Here is a 17,153-nt window from a genome sequence, read left to right as displayed (position 1 = left end):
TTTATTTGCGTCTATATAAATAAAAGCCATTGTTTCCAGGGTTGACGTGCACTGTCCCACTCCCCACTTGGTTTTTTCTTCAAATATAATATTAACGCAGCACCCCCTACTGGCAGCAATCCAGTTGGAGGACCTTCTGCTCAACTTAAAGGGAACAGTGCCATAGACCAGGGGTGGGCAATTCCGGTCCTTGAGAGCCACGATAAATATGCATGAGCTAGATTTGCACCTCAAGGAGGCAGTGCATGCAAATCCATCTCATGCATATTCATTGTGGATATTCTGAAAACCTAACCCGATCTGCCTGTGGCTCTCGAGGACCGGAATTGCCTACCCCTGCCATAAATGGTAGTTAATTTTCCCTCTAATGTCTCTGTAATGTGTGTTCTGTGCTCACTGTGACATTTGCTGTCTCACTTTCACTCAGGCTTGGCTCTCGTCCCTTGTAACTGCCAACTCCTGGACAGGGCTGCAAGACCTTAACGGAGATCACATATGGACCTGGTCATTTGGAGAAGATGCAACAAGTGCGATGGCTTGGTCTGTATCGTAGAATTGCCCAGCTGTGCTGGCATGATTTTGTTCTCCTCTGTGACTCTAGTGCCAAATTGTGTGTTACAGTACGATGTGTGTGTAAATGCAGGGTTATATAACTGTATTTTCCCAAGGTGGACAGATTTCTGGCCATTTCTTGAACCATTTCAAAGCAGTGTTAAGATCACCTAAACAAAATATATTATGAAAATATAACGAATAAAAAAGTTACTTTGCTGTTCTTGTCCTCATGTGGCAAAATGTTCAGATCAGAGGAATGTCAATTTTAAATCACATTCCTGAGAGAACCAAATGGCACGCATTGAAAATGCATCAAAATGTGTTTGCAAACTTTGATGCAGTCATTTATGGCAGTTCTAGGGTTGATGTAAATGGGTATGTTTGTTAAAATCTTGATATACCGCTGGACTAGCAAGCAGATCACAGCTTGCTACATTATCCATACCATCTGCTAGAGGCAGAGAATACCATAGTGGTTGGAGCTGCTTGGGTTCACAGGACAGCTCTCTGTCTCCATCTGCTGGTAGATAATCATCATAACCTGTTCATTTTCGATAAGGAACTACAGCTAAAGTTTACAGTAGTTTCTAGTTTCTAGTTTATTAGGATTTTATATACCGCCTATCAAGGTTATCTAAGCGGTTTTTACAATCAGGTACTGAAGCATTTTACATGTTACATGTTACAGTACCTTGTTCCTCCCTGAGGAAGGACAGTCTCTAGATAGCAGTTGAGAAAGCATTCCATTCCAGCATATGCAGCGGCGACTCAGCTGGCTCTAACCCCTTTCTTTGCGTTGGTTTCCCAGGCTCACCTTTCAGAAAAGAGAGAAGCTCAAGAGGTGTACGGAGGTAATTCCAAAGGGAGCCAAGATCTACAGCGCCCTCTGTCAGAAGGCCAATAAATGGACGTGCAAGAAAGCAGCTGGTCAGTGTCTGCAAAGGCAATGCCAGAATAGCCGTTAGCCTTGCATTAGCAATGCAGGATCATCTCTTGGGGAATGGAATGAATATAAATGCTTGATTCAAACATTTTCTTTTCGTGCCCCTTGTACTCCGGCTCCCCTCTTAAGTTCCGTGACTTATACCTAAAGGGATACTGTTTATGTAACCCCCCCCCCCTGCTCAGTGGCGTAGCGATGGAGAAAGGCGTCCTTCATCTCCACCACTCCGCTCCTTCCCCGATCCCCCCTTCCCTTCCCTCTAGTTGTTCACCGCCGTGAGCGACAAGAACTTTAACGTGCTCCTTGCGACTCCATAGGCTCTCCCTATGATGTCACTTCCTATGATGTCACTCCCTATGATGTCACTTCCTACGCGCAGCACATGGAAGTGACGTTAGCGGGAGAGATGATGTGGTCGCAAGGAGATCGTTAAAATTGTCGCTCGTGGCGGCAAACACCTAGAGGCATGGGGGAAGGGAAGGAGGGTTCATGCATGGCGAGGGGAGGAGTGGGAAGAGGCGGGGTGGAGAGGTGGGGTGCCGGTGCCCCCACCAACATGGCGCCTGGGGAGGCTGCCTCCCCCTTACTATGCCACTCCCCCTGTTTACTCGGATGCTATCAGAGAGCACACAAAGTCAGTTTTATTTAGTAGTGAGGATCAGAGGTGGGACTAATTTGCAAGCTAGAGTCCAACCGGGACAAACGGAAAAATGCTTGAGTGCCTGAATAATTTCATGTAGACCGTTTTGATCTCCCTGGGGAGAACGGTATAGAAAATTGAATGAATAAATGATAAGCGTCTTCACTGCTGAGACAGCACCACTACCAATGCTGTGTGTGGGGTCCAGGGCAGCATTTCTTAAGGCCTGACTAGCGTGTTTTCTCTTGCCCTGGCAGATCTGGAGATGTACGCTGTGGTTTGGGATGCCGTGATGCTGTCCATGCTGTCCATTCCCAATGTCACATACACGGATGAGTCTATGGCCAGGGAGGCCTGCTTGTTCCTCAGGTCCAAATGTGCTGGGTTTGCCTTGTGGACAGGCACTTATTTGCTAATGAGTAAAGCAAAATTAATCCTCAGTGAATTTGAAGACGGCGTCGCTTACATAAAGTCAGGTGTGAATGTTTTGCTGCATTCAGTTCTTCCTTCTTCATCTCTTTCCCTGCCTCTGTTGCTGATGTGACGTCCCGTCCATATTCTTTCCCCTACCCTACCCAGGCCTAGATGCACTAAAGAGGTTCGGTAAGACTGTGTGGATCTGCTCTGATCCATTTTTTTGGCCTATTCAAAAAGAGCAATTGATATACTATTCACGCGGAGGTTCGTCAGAATCCCTGACTCTCTTGTCTGATTGATGTCTGTCTCACACATGTGCAGAGCTGGCAGGGGAAGCCCAAACAGCTGAGAGGCAGAGGAAAGCCTCCTGCCACTCAGCTATTCGGGGCAGAAAACCTTTTTTTTAAAAAATGGGTATAGATGCTGTGTGTGATACACACACACAATATCTGCCCCATTAAAAAAGAAAAAAAGCACACACCCCCGCCGATGACGGCTCTGCCCGATGCACCGGCACCATAAAATGAACCCCCCCCCTTCTCCTCTCCCCGTGGTAGTGAAAACGGCAGAAGGAATGCCCACTTCCTCCTGCCATGCACAAAAGAAAATTGGCAGAAGGAAAGCCTACTCCCTCCTGCCACCGGATGCTCCCCCGAAGCCCCAGAACCCTCCTCTCCCGTATCTTTGTCTGTTGGAAGGAGGAGGGAAGCATGGTCCCTCCTCTTTCAAGGTCCACCGATCCTAAATGGCGAGTCTTCCATCCTCAGTGCATCATGGGCGGGCCTTAGGCATCTGAGCCAATCTGGGCCTTGGGCTCCTTCCTCTGTATCCCATCTGATGCACGGGGAGGGGCCTAAGGCCCTGATTGGCTCAGATTCCTAAGGCCCCTCCCAAGTCCAGCGCTGCCTCTAACCACGCCTACTTCCGGGCTTTGATGTCTCAATGCGCCGGAGGAGCCAGAGACCTAGGCGCTGGTCCCAGAGGTCACATAGAGGTAGCTAAATTTTTTTACGAGGGCTTAGTTGAGTTTTAATGGTGTGACCAATTATTGCGCCACTTAAATCCAATTAAACCAATTAATTTTGGCGGCAATATTGTCCTGCTCAGAAGATTTGCTCACAAGCAGTTCAGAGTCTTATTCCTCCATTTCTTTCAAGCAGCAATGGCCACAAAAATGTGTCCCCCACCCCCCTCCCCAGACTACACTCAAATGTTCCAGCTTTACTGCCATTAAGTTTTATGCCTGCCACTCTTTGACAAGGGTTTTTCCTTCCTATTATTGATGGTGATTTCTTCTTTCCAGTTTGTAATTTTCAGTTTTATGGAGTTCACTGTGAGAATAAATGTCCCCACTGCTACTGGGACAGGCCATGTAATGCCATAACAGGGCACTGCGAAGACAGCGTGGTGTGCGCCAAGCCAGAGTCAAAAGGCGTATGTGAACTAGGTAACCTCAGTTTCTTTGATGCCAGGACGCCCGGCCTTGGCCCGCCCCATCCACGGCCCTGCCTCGTTCCATACCCCAGCCCCACACACCTCATCTCTGCGGGCCGCATCTGGAGGGCATGTGTGGATGCGACACGGTGATGTCACACGAAGGTTCTCCTGAAGTGACCCGAGCTCAGAGCTTTTCAAAACACGGTTAAAGTGCCAGGTTTTGAAGAGCCGCCCAGGTGCCTAGGTAAATCCAAACATCTGGTAGCCCTGGCAGAAATCCATGGACTAACGTAATTAAGCCACAGGGAGAAAAAGGTCCTGTAATGAGAAGGTCGGTTTTCAAAAGCCTTTTGCCTTTGCAGAGAGAGATTTACGTGGCCCACAGAGCTTTTAGAAAACTCCTCTCCCTGGTGTGCGTGTGAAGGCATGTGGTTTGTCCATAACATGTTTGCTTTACCTAAAGTTTCCTGGGAGTATTTTGGTGGAAAGTTAAGACCAGGAAGTTAACAATGCTTAAGATTTTTAACGCTAGGGCATGTATTTTTTTGCTGGAAGGTTACTTGCAGAAAAGAATATGTGGAAATCATAGAGAACTTCTTTTCCTTAAACATCTTTCACAGAGAAGTGCATGTGTGCTTTCCCTTTGAGAGCTGGTACACAAGCAGGGCGTGAAATCACCTGCTCACTTTGCATCTGCCTGCACTGTTTTGAAAACCATTCCCTTTATAGGCCCCCAAAAAATTCAGTTATGAATCTAAGAGATGGGGAAGCCTCTGCTTGCCCTGGATCGGTAGCATGGGTTTTGGCCAGGTACTAGGGACCTGAATTGGCTACTGTGAGAACGGTCTACTTGGCTTGATGGACCATTGGTCTGACCCAGTAAGGCTATTCTTATGTTCTAAGTCTAAGGTAGAGAATGACATGGGGACAAATTTTTCCCTGTCCCTGCGGGAACTCATCCTATCAGGTTCTTTTCCTGTCCCTGCCCCATTCCTTTCTCAAACACTTTCAAATCCTAAGTAGCAACATTCTAGAGCTCAGATTGGGCTTCAACGCTAAGAAATGTAAGGTTATGCATCTCGGTAGCAGAAATCCATGCAAACCTTACACCTTAAATGGAGAAACACTAGCTAGGACTTCAGAAGAAAGAGACTTGGGAATAATCATCAGTGCAGACATGAAGGCCGCCAAACAAGTAGAGAAGGCCTCATCCAAAGCAAGGCAACTTATGGGATGTATCAATAGAAGCTTCGTTAGCCGCAAATCTGAAGTCATAATGCCACTGTACAGAACCATGGTGAGACCTCATCTGGAATACTGTGTGCAATTCTGGAGGCCACATTACCGTAAAGACGTGCTTAGAGTTGAGTCGGTTCAGCGGATGGCCACTAGGATGATCTCGGGGCTCAAGGGTCTCTCGTACGAAGAAAGACTAAACAAATTGCAGCTCTACACTCTAGAGGAGCGCAGGGAGAGGGGGGACATGATTGAGACATTTAAATACATCACGGGACGTGTCGAGGTGGAAGAAGACATCTTCTTTCTCAGGGGACCCTCGGTCACAAGGGGACATCCATTCAAACTCAGAGGAGGGAAATTCGATAGTGACATAAGGAAGTATTTCTTCACAGAAAGGGTTGTAGATCACTGGAACAAGCTTCCAGAGCAGGTGATCAAGGCCACCAGCGTTATTGACTTTAAGAATAAATGGGATGCCCTAGTAGGATCCTTACGAGGGTCGAGTTAAGGAACTAGGTCATTAGTACTCAGACTTAATGGGGTGGGTCAGTAGAGTGGGCAGACTTGATGGGCTATAGCCCTTTTCTGCCGTCATCTTTCTATGTTTCTATGTTTCTATTGTGATGTCATAATGCCTCATTCCACCAATGCCTAAGCTCCGTCTTCACCTGCGCAAGCTTCAAATGCTTTAAAATTGTAAGAATTTTGCTAGTTATGATTTTAAAGTGTTTGAGGCTTGTGCAGATGAGGATGGAGTTTGCAGGAATGGGGCAGGGACAGGAAAAGAATTGTCCGGGATGGGACAGGAAAATGAGTTCCCTTTGGGACAGGGAAAAATTTGTCCCCGTGCCATTCTCCAGTAACAAGTTTCTTCCAGAGGCACAGAACAGGGAAACATCCTTCTGTATAATGCTTGGTTGTTGAACACATTTATCAAAAAACACCAATAAAACAGATGGATTTATATATTTAGTTTAGACCTGTTGAATTGCAAGTCAAAACTGAGTAGGAAAACGACCAGACCATCCACATGGTCTCTGCTGCTACTGACATGCCAAATATCCAGATTGAAATGAATGCAGTGTCACTGACTAACTTAACATTTTGCTGGTAATATTTTAGTGCTGGCTTTTTTTAAATTATTCCTTCAAAGAAACCCTAGTTACCTGAAAAACGTGCAACAAAATTTATATTTGTATAAACATCGCTTTTTTTTAAAATAGAACCTGGGTCTCCAGAATGGAGATGGTGAAAAGCTGAAAGGCACCTAGTTGAAATTCTTTCTCTTTCCATCTTGCTAGGTCAGTATAGCTTCAGATGCCCACTGGACGCCAGCTGGTATTACTGGAATGGATGGTGTTACAAAGTGGAGATGGTGCAGCGGGCGTCCTGGCAGGAGGCGAGGGCCGCGTGCGGCCGTTTCAACAGCACGAGACTGTTACAGCTGGACTCTGCTGAGGAAAAGGTCAGCAGCTTCCTAATAGAACAGACAGAAGCGGGAGGTGTATCGCAGGAAGACACGGGGAGCTCATTGAGCCAGGCCCCTATTTAGCAGCTTCAGCAGCTTGGCTTATACTACTATCATTTCTATAGGGTACCAGATGTCCTTGTCGTGCTCTTTCTTTCAGGCTTGTCTTATACTGTAGAAATATTTCCAGATATGGATTTTCTTTTCCATTTCATTTATGGAAGAACTTTTTATTGACACAGTGAGCCCCTTAACGGGACATAACAAAAAAACAACAACCCAAGAATAGAAGATACACAAACTTCCAAGACCAGATCAATAAACCTCCGCTGTTAAAGAATTTTAATCCCATATTCATCTCCTCATTCCCCATTGGAGCCATCTCCCCTGTGCACCAGGAGAACGCTTAATCTAACCCAGTGGGCGGACACAAGTGTAGCAGAGTTCTTGCATCTGCTTTTTTATTCCAACACAGAGTCCATATCGGGTATTTCTGAGGCTTGCATATTACACTGGAACTAGACAAGAACTAGGGTTGCTCCCCTGTATGAAGAGTGCAAAGAGGCAGCATAGCTCCTCTTAGGAACCAGTTGCTTTTCAATCCAAGAGTAGGGTGTCCGGATTAGGGTTACCAGATTTTACTTTAGTAAAATCCGGAGCTCTAGACCCGCCCCACAGGCCCGCCCAGGTCCACCCATCCCTGCCTGCTCTCGTCGGGCAGAAGGGCGTCCGCGCATGCGACACGATCACATTGCACGTGACATCACCGTGCCCCATGCGCAGAAGTCCTCCCGCCCAATGCAATTTCAAGGAAGCTTTTCGAAAGACGGACAAAGTGCTAGGTTTTGAAAAGCCATCCAGTCCCTTGGACATGTCCTCGGAAAGGAAATGTCCAAGGTAACCCTAGTCTGGATGGATTTCCAAAACTGGGCAGTTTGTCCGGGTTTTGGAAGGCCCCCGAGCTTGGGGCTGCATCTGGAGGACCTCCGAGTCTGATGTCATGTTGTCGCATCTGTGCAAGCTCGGAGGTCCTCCAGATGTGGTTCCGAGCTCGGAGAAGAAGAGGTGAGGTTTGGGGGGGGCTGCGGGGCCATGTGTCCTCTTTTTTTCATTATGAAATCTGGTAACCCTACCCAAGAATCACAGGTTCAAGGTTGGTTTGTCCCTGATGGCCATTAATATGGAACAAAAATCTGAAATTTAACTTAAAACTATGTTACTGTGGTTTAAATTCCGCAGAGCCTTAAATTTGGGAAAGGTTGCTTGCATCATATCCTCTTAGCTGGTAACAGGATGGAAACCTCTGTTTCAGCTTGTTCTGAAGCCTTGAAACATTGTATTAGTGATGGAAATGACTTTTGTTTTGGATTTTTTTTTTCCTTACAGGCCTGGGTCGAGAAGATGGTATCCGGACCCGCATGGATCGGAATCTCTAGAGACACTCCAGCATCTCCATGGAAATGGTCTGACGGCTCTATAGTCAGCGAGTCTAAGAGCTGGTAACCTTTCCGTAGACATACTTCTCGTGATAAGATCAGTGTTGTGGTTGAGGGAATTCAGGGGAAGGCTAACCTGCCACATGCAGACTACTAATTGGGCGAGAGGGCAGACTGGCACCTCTAATTCCCAATCTTGATGGGAGTAGAGGAGTACTGATGTTACTCTTTGGGATTCCGGAATATTGCTATTTAGGATTCTGAATGGCATGTTGCTGCTCTTTGGGTTTTGGCCAGGTACTAGTGACTCGGATTGGCCACCGTGAGAACGGGCTACTGGGCTTGATGGACCATTGGTCTGACCCAATAAGGCTATTATGTTCTTACGTGAGTCAAGTATAGGACAATCAAGCCATTGTAACATCACTGATGATGTTGGCTCTGAGGCATTGGTGGAGAGTCATTATGACATCACAATCTCAGCTCTGGAATATTGCTCTCATTGGGGTTCCGGAATCTTGCTATTCTTTGGGATTCTGGAATGTTGCTACTCCTTGGGTTTTGGCCAGATACTAGTGACCTGGATTGGCCACCGTGAGAACGGGCTACTGGGCTTGATGGACCATTGGTCTGACTCAGTAAGGCTATTATGTTCTTATATGAGCCAAGTATAGGACAATCAAGCCATTGTAACATCACTGATGAGGTTGGCTCTGAGGCACTGTGGAATGAGGCATTATGACATCACAGTCTCAGCTCTGGAATATTGCTCTCATTGGGGTTCCGGAATCTTGCTATTCTTTGGGATTCTGGAATGTTGCTACTCCTTGGGTTTTGGCCAGGTACTAGGGACCTGGATTGGCCACCGTGAGAACAGGCTACTGGTCTTGATGGACCATTGGACTGACCCAGTAAGGCTAGTCTTATGTTCTTATGTGTGCAAGCCCTGAAAGCATAGCGTAGTCCTTCACCCCTGTCTCTAGAGCCTTGTTTGGAAAGAGGTCTAGCCTTGTGTTTAGGGCATGAACAAAAACCAAAAACGAGTCCCTCTTTCTCGGAGTGCACAACCACAGCCAGCTTCTGCGCCGTTTTTCACTATTTTATAAACCACCTCACATTATGGTGTTTCTCCCTTTCCAGGTTGCGCATAGATGTAACAGCGGCTGGGAACTGTGCGCTTATCAGTAACCGTCCAGAGCTGCTTCAGGCTAAGATCTGCTCCACAGAACTCCCGTTTGTATGTGAAAGATCAGAGAGTAAGCATGAGGCTCTGGGAATTGGGTGCTGGGGCCGGTGATGGTATATTATGGTGTGTGATGGGACATCTTCTTCTTAAGAGGTCCTGTATATCATAGGAAGCCTGTGGAGTGGCCTCTTGGATTTAGTGGTAGGAAACGGAAGATTATCCAAGTCCAGACTGGGGTGGGGATGAATGATGCAGCTTTGGCTGGACTCCTGAACTCAATCAACAAGATGCCAGGGGGGTACAGACTAGAGAGTTGCACAGGGACAGAAATCCCACCCGTCCCCGCCAGGATCCTCCGTCCCCACCCATCCCCGCAAGGAATTACCTCCATCCCCCCCGTCCCCCTAAAAAGCAGCAATTACTTCTGACAGAATCATCAATTCCACAGTTTCTTTTGCTGTTTTCCTTGTGGAATCTCTTTGGTGGAACCCTTTTTTTGTTTTCTGTTCAGGTAATTAACTTATATACCCCCTCTTTTACTAAGGCTGACGTGTCCATTATATTATATGGACGAACCCTGCTTCCAAAGCCTTCCATCCCCGTGGGAGTCCCATTGGCTAGAGGGGGGGTCCCCGTGGGAGTCCCGTGGGCCAGAGGGGGTCCCCGTGGGAGTCCCGTGGGTTAGGGAGGGATTCCCGCAATACCCATTCCCGTGCAGACCTCTAGTACAGACTCATAGAGGACCGAGGGCTGGAAGTCAAGAGTATGGTTTTCTCCCTCAACTCTTATTACTGCTATAATCGCAGGAATTTATGGTTCTTTCTTGTGTCCTGGTATGGTGGGTCGAGCCCTATTCTCAGTTACATTGTGCCAGGTCCTGGTTTCCTTTTCTTAAATCAGAATTTTGGGAAGGGTTCTGCTATTATGTATGTTATTCACTGTGAACTGTGAAGTATAACAATTTTTTTTTTTAAAAAGAGTTTACAGCAGAAAATTGTTTGAGATCTAATACTGGGATAGGCTATTGGGAATAATGCCTCATTCCACCAATGTTCTTTGTAATGTGTCTTTGATGAAGCTAAGATTTCCATCTGATATCATTTTACTAGAATTAAAGAAGTGAAATAGAGTGAATTTTATCCCTGTAAAAAGCTGTTTCTAGCTGTGAATCTCTCCTCAGGTGGTGTCCCTCCTGTAAAGCTGATTCGTTACGATTTGACGCTGAGAGTGTCACAGAGAGCCAATGTCAACAGCGTCTTATTTCCTGTTTTTAAATTTTTGTCTATAGCTGTCGATATGTTCCGGTCTTACCCCGGCGATGTCGTAACACTCAGAGAGAATTTGTTGCCGGTCACCTATAGCTCCCTGGAATCCGCTAAGGCTGCCTGTCTGTATGAGAAGGATCACTGCACAGGTGTGGTCAGCTCTGAGAATAAGTACATTCTGGTGAGCGGGTCAGAGGTCGTCCGAAGCACGGGCCAGGTTCATAACTTCTACCCCAAATTGGGTAAGTTTGCGCCTGTCTCTGCTGCGAACTGCTCAAATTCTGAAGCCAGATTCGCATTTTGGGCAGGTAGATTTTATTTCATCGAACCTTTACAGTGGGATTTCTTGAAATAAAATAAAGATATGAATATTTAGTGCTCCTTTAATCTAATCCAATCCTTAGATTTATATACCGAATCTGTTTACATAAAGATACTTAGCGACATACATAGATCAGATCTAATTAGGAATTCTAAGAAAAATGACTTAAAATAATAATAGTTTATTTTTATATACCGCCATACCCGGGAGTTCTAGGCGGTTCACATCAATCAATCAATCAATCATACATACACTACAAATAGATATTTAAAATTGAAACCATCTAAAATTTCAGCAAAGTTAAAAGCTTACAGTGGGAAGATACAAACAATTTAAAATGAGATAAAAATTATAAGTAAGTAATAAGATACATTTGGTTGCCAGTCTATTGAATAATTGAGTTTTTATCTGTTTTCTAAAATCAAGTTAAGAGGAAGCTTCTAACGGATCCATGACCTCAGTAGGAATTATTAAAAAGATGTGGGTTTTTTTTTAATTTTCTAAATCTTGGAAGAAAAGGTCACATTCTAATTTTTACTGGAATCTCGCTCCAAATAGATGTAAAAACATGAAAAAGATCCAGAGAAGTAGCGTAAATATTTTTTATTTCTTTAAGTGAAGGAAAAAATATTTATACATCCGGAAGCTTCTTGACTTCATGGACCGTAATGAGTTCAAAGAAATTGAGACCAAAGGCATAAGAATTCTGTATAAAATGTTGAAAGTGATACTCGCGCACTTAAATTGGTTTCTGAAACCAACTGGAAGCCAATGAAGTGCTCTCAGGAGAAGGGGATACATGATCATATTTCTTTCTGCCATAAATTCCCTTCCTCAAGTCCAAGCAGAATGAACAGGTCAAAACAAAAAATGGCATTGCCTGAACAAGACAAGTGAATCACAGATATTACATTTCAGGAGGAAGGGGGGGGGGGGGTTGAGGTGTTTTTTTCTTATGAGAAGATGACAGAGAGGCAGTAAAATTATTTCTAGTTTCTGTCTTTTCTTGTTCTAACCTACTTTGTTTGTTCATACCCAAGGAAGGGAATGTTAATTCCCCAAATTTAGAGTCCTTTTATAAGGCGTGCTAGTGCGTCTTAGCGCATGCTAAATACTAACGCGTCCATAGGATATAATGGACGCATTAGCACTTAGCGTGCGCTAAGACGCACTAACGTGTCTTAGTAAAAGGACCCCTTAGGAATTATATTGTTCTTCCAATTAAAAGGTATGAGTTGCCTTAGAATATTTTTAGAGGTTTATCTAACACTCTGCATTCAGGTGAGCTCATAGGGCAGCCAGATTATACCACAAAAGCAAATCATCACAAGCTTGCCAATTTTGTAAGATTGTAAGAACACATTATTTTTATTAATTTGGGCAATCATGGCCAGCTGCCCTTCTTCGAAGACCCTACAAATATTTTCCATTTCAGGGCACCTACAATAGAGAATGACACTGGGACAAATTTTTCCCTGTCCCCACAGGAATTCATTTTCCCATCCTGTCCCCGTGAGTTCTTTTCCTATCACTGCCCCATTCATGCAAGCTCCGTCCTCATCTGCACAAGCCTCAAACACTTTCAAATCCTAAGTAGCAACATTGTAGAGCTCAGATTGTGATGTCATAATGCCTCATTCCACCAATGCCTCAGCTCTGTCCTCATCTGCACAAGCCTCAACCGCTTTAAAATCCTAAGTAGCAACATTCTAGAGCTCAGATTGTGATGTCATAATGCCTCATTCCACCAATGCCTAAGCTCCGTCCTCATCTGCACAAGCCTCAAACACTTTCAAATCCTAAGTAGCAACATTCTAGAGCTCAGATTGTGATGTCATAATGCCTCATTCCACCAATGCCTAAGCTCCGTCCTCATCTGCACAAGCCTCAAACCCTTTAAAATCCTAAGTAGCAACATTCTAGAGCTCAGATTGTGATGTCATAATGCCTCATTCCACCAATGCCTCAGCTCTGTCCTCATCTGCACAAGCCTCAACCGCTTTAAAATCCTAAGTAGCAACATTCTAGAGCTCAGATTGTGATGTCATAATGCCTCATTCCACCAATGCCTAAGCTCCGTCCTCATCTGCACAAGCCTCAAACCCTTTAAAATCCTAAGTAGCAACATTCCAGAGCTCAGATTGTGATGTCATAATGCCTCAATCCACCAACGCCTAAGCTCCGTCCTCATCTGCACAAGCCTCAAACACTTTCAGATCCTAAGTAGCAACATTCCAGAGCTCAGATTGTGATGTCATAATGCCTCATTCCACCAATGCCTGAGCTCTGTCCTCATCTGCACAAGCCTCAAACGCTTTAAAATCCTAAGTGTTCGAGGCTTGTGAGGTTAAGGTAGAGCTTCCAGGAATGGGGCGTGGACATTGACAAAACTCATGGGGATAGAATGGGGAAATTGAGTTCCTGTGGGGGTGGGGAAAAATTTGTCCCCGTGTCATTCTCTAACCTAGAAATTTAGGGATCAGCAAAGCTGAGGGGTACAGAGGCAACACGTTGGTTTAATGGCACTGCCTGGAAACCTCACATCTTTTGCCTAAATGTTTAAGGAAGAATCTGGGCAAAACATTCTGCCCTAGCCCTGGAGTCAAAGTCTTGCAGGGGTTTTTGTATCTGGTTTTTTCCTCTTTCAGAATTTGCAGGAAAATAATTCCTTGGGCTGGTGAAGACGGATTTCATTTGCCCTCTTTTGGTCTGGGTCTAACAGTGAATTTGGTGACTGTTTTCTAGGATGCAAGCACGGATACTTTGATAAGCAGTGCCAGACTGTCTGCTCTCTGTGTCGCAGAGGTTTGCACTGCCATGTTTTAACTGGGGCCTGCGTAGACACTGCCAAGTTCACTTGCACGCTTCAGTCGCTGGATCCAAGGTGTTCTGCTGGCAAAGGTATGTGTAAGAAGAAAAGAGTAGCCTTACTGGGTCAGACCAATGGTCCATCAAGCCCTGTAGCCCGTTCTCACGGTGGCCCATCCAGGTCACTAGGACCTGGCCAAAACCCAAAGTACTTATAGACCGCCCTTCGCAGTAACAAATTTAAATACAAAAGAAAGGAACTCCATTATCAGAAGAAAAGATAAAACAAGCGTAACCTCCTAAAAATTAAAATCTAATTTGTCTGGAATCCCTCTCTAGGGTCCAATCCAAAAGGTCTTATTATGGTGAGTAGTAAAAGTCATTCTAAGGATATGCTAAACTGAAAAGAGAGGTTTTCAAAAGGCCTCTAAATTTAATGGAAGAAAGAGGAAGACAATTCCATTAACATGATGCCGATGCAAAAAAGGCAGAATTCCGTGTTGAAGTCAGCCTGAGGGAAAAGACAATCGCTGAATGTTGGAAGAAGGTCAATTTCTAATTGGTCTATTTGTTACCAAAATCTTTGATAAGTAATCAGGTGTACCTAAATTTAAAGCTTTAAAAGTCAAGGTTAATGTTTTGTACATCAATCAAAATTATACAGGTAGCCAGTGGTGCTCCTTCAAAAGTGCTGTCACGTGGCCATATCTGCCTGGGATAAGCACATGGCATCTCTTAGAGAGAGGAAGAGATCTTGGTTACTGCAGATGGGCAGACTGGATGGACTATTTGGCCTTTATCCGCCATCATGTTACAATGTTTCTATAACCATAAAGTTCTATGACATCACAATGCAGCTGTAAAGAGCCTTAGCCAATAGGGAGAAGAGGAGATAGTGGATGCTGCAGATGGGCCATTTGGCCTTTATCTGTCATCATGTTACAATGTTTCTATAACCATAAAGTTCTATGACATCACAATGCAGCTGTAAAGAGCCTTAGCCAATAGGAAGAGGAGGAGATAGTAGATGCTGCGGATGGGCCATTTGGCCTTTATTTGTCATCATGTTACAATGTTTCTACAACCATAAAGTTCTATGACATCACAATGCAGCTGTAAAGAGCCTCAGCCAATAGGGAGAGGAGGAGATAGTGGATGCTGCGGATGGGCCATTTTGCCTTTATCTGCCATCATGTTACAATGTTTCTATAACCATAAAGTTCTATGATGTCACAATACAGCTATAAAGAGCCTCAGCCAATAGGGAGAGGAGGAGATAGTGGATGCTGCGGATGGGCCATTTGGCCTTTATCTGCCATCATGTTACAATGTTTCTATAACCATAAAGTTCTATGATGTCACAATACAGCTATAAAGAGCCTCAGCCAATAGGGAGAGGAGGAGATAGTGGATGCTGCGGATGGGCCATTTGGCCTTTATCTGCCATCATGTTTCTATTATTTAAAACCCTAATGGCAGTATTTTGTACTATTTGTCATATTTTTAGATCAACTTTTGGAAGACCAGTATAGATTATATTACAGTAATCCAATTTGGAAATTACGCATGGTCTATAAACTTCTTTTTTCCCCCCATTTATTTAAGTTTTGAGTGACCTGTGCCCCTTCAGACCTAAGTGGCATTACTTCCAAAGTGCCTGCTATTACGTTGAAAACCAGGCGAACAAGACATGGCACGAGGCCAGGGAATGGTGTAGAGGTTTTAAAGAAACCGACCTGATTGTGATCAACAGCACCCTGGAAAAGGTAACCCTGTTCCTTCCATCATCTAAGATAACTGCACCCCCCCCCCTTATCCCTAAGGTCAGAAAAGACAAAGTTCTTGGATGCTTTGTGCTTCACAGATGTGGGCTCTATCTCAAAATGTCAACAGCTGGATTGGACTGACCTATGTGACCAGAAAGTCTTCCTATGTTTGGATCAATGGTACTGTAGCAGAAGCCCAGAGCTCCAGGTAACTCTTAAGAGTAATTCGGGTTCATAGACAACAACGCGGAAGACAAAGGCGTGCGCCAACAACTGAGCGTAAGACGGAGGCGCGCGCCGAAGAAAATTACTGTTTTTAGGGGCTCCAACGGGGGGTTTTGTTGGGGAGCACCCCCAGTTTACTTACTACAAATTGCGCCGGCGTTGTGGGGGGTTTGGGCGGTTGTAACCCCCCACATTTTACTGTAAACTTAACTTTTTCCCTAAAAACAGGGAAAAAGTGAAGTTTTCAGTAAAATTTGGGGGGTTACAACCCCCCAACGCCCCCACAACGCGGCGCAATTTGTATTAAGTAAAGTGGGGGGGTTCCCCCCCACACACCCCCCGTTGGAGCCCTAAAAACAGTAATTTTCTTTGGCGCGCGCCTCCGCGCTGCGCTCAATTGTCTGCTCGTGCCTTTGTCCCGGCGCGCTTTTGACCTGACACCGTAACTCGTGATGCACAAATTTTGTACTGGTTTGACAGTGCAAGGGGATCGCACACGGGAGGTTAGACGTGTCCGAGAAACCACCCCTTCCTAGTTCATCGTGTTCTTGGTTGCGTACTGGGGAGGGGAGCAGAGGTGCCAGCCGTACTTTTGCCCTGTTTCACGTTTTCTAACATGAGCGGGATTGGAACCTGACCCGCCCAGTCTCCGTAATTGATCAGGAGACTCCTGCATCGGACGATCAGTTCCTGGTGCAAAATGAGGACTGGCCACTCCATTTTTGTTCTCTGCCCCAAGTGATCATGGGTAACTTCGGATCTCACTGCCCACACTTCAGCTTCAAGGTGAAGAGGCAGGAAGTGTTTTTAGCGAAATCCGGGGCTGTTCAGGCCACAGTGCTGGCAAGGAAATGCTGTGGAGGGCGTGAACTGGATTTAAAGATGCAGGTTCAAAACCTTCTTAAAAATTGCACCCCTCCCCCCCCCAGGCTTAGCCTATCCAGATGTGTTTGGGAGCGAAGAGGATTATTCAGATGTGCACTTCTCTCATTATTCCTAGGATATTTAACATTGGCAGCCCCATCCTAACAAAACAGAAAAGCTGTGTGACGACCTTTGGGAACTTCTTGGTCTTGGATGTTTGCTCATCGTTGTGGGGGTGGATTTGTAAACGGGCAGAAGGTAAAAACATTTATTTATCCAACTTTCTTTACTGCTCTCCCAGGGGAGCTCAGAATGGTTTACTGTCTGCCCTGGCGGGCTCACCATCTATCTAATGTACCTGGGGCGATGGGGGGATTAAGTGACTTGCCCAGGGTCACAAGGAGCAGCGAGGGTTTGAACCCACAACCTCAGGGTGCCGAGACTGTAGGTTTAACCACTGCACCACTCTAGAAATTGAAATGTAGTAAAAGTGAGCCAAGTCTAGGACAATGAAGCCATTGTGACATCACTGGTGAGGTTGGCTCTGATTGGTGGAATGAGGCATTATGACATCACAATACC

General features: G+C 45.4%; 1 protein-coding gene across 1 annotated transcript in view; it reads left to right on the top strand.

The window, feature by feature from the left end:
* Positions 1-17,153, top strand: part of LOC117351819 — a 71,699-nt gene that overhangs the window by 26,896 nt on the left and 27,650 nt on the right. The window contains exons 17-28 of the mRNA XM_033927662.1: positions 428-540; positions 1,364-1,482; positions 2,396-2,614; positions 3,859-4,002; positions 6,533-6,696; positions 8,086-8,198; positions 9,276-9,391; positions 10,610-10,828; positions 13,654-13,809; positions 15,322-15,482; positions 15,581-15,690; positions 16,708-16,829. Of these exons, the coding sequence (XP_033783553.1) occupies positions 428-540; positions 1,364-1,482; positions 2,396-2,614; positions 3,859-4,002; positions 6,533-6,696; positions 8,086-8,198; positions 9,276-9,391; positions 10,610-10,828; positions 13,654-13,809; positions 15,322-15,482; positions 15,581-15,690; positions 16,708-16,829 (1,756 nt within the window). The remainder of the gene's footprint in view (positions 1-427; positions 541-1,363; positions 1,483-2,395; positions 2,615-3,858; positions 4,003-6,532; positions 6,697-8,085; positions 8,199-9,275; positions 9,392-10,609; positions 10,829-13,653; positions 13,810-15,321; positions 15,483-15,580; positions 15,691-16,707; positions 16,830-17,153) is intronic.

This window comes from Geotrypetes seraphini, chromosome 18, assembly GCF_902459505.1.
Source record: "Geotrypetes seraphini chromosome 18, aGeoSer1.1, whole genome shotgun sequence".
NCBI lineage: Eukaryota > Metazoa > Chordata > Amphibia > Gymnophiona > Dermophiidae > Geotrypetes > Geotrypetes seraphini.
This window is presented reverse-complemented; position numbering and strand designations above follow the sequence as displayed.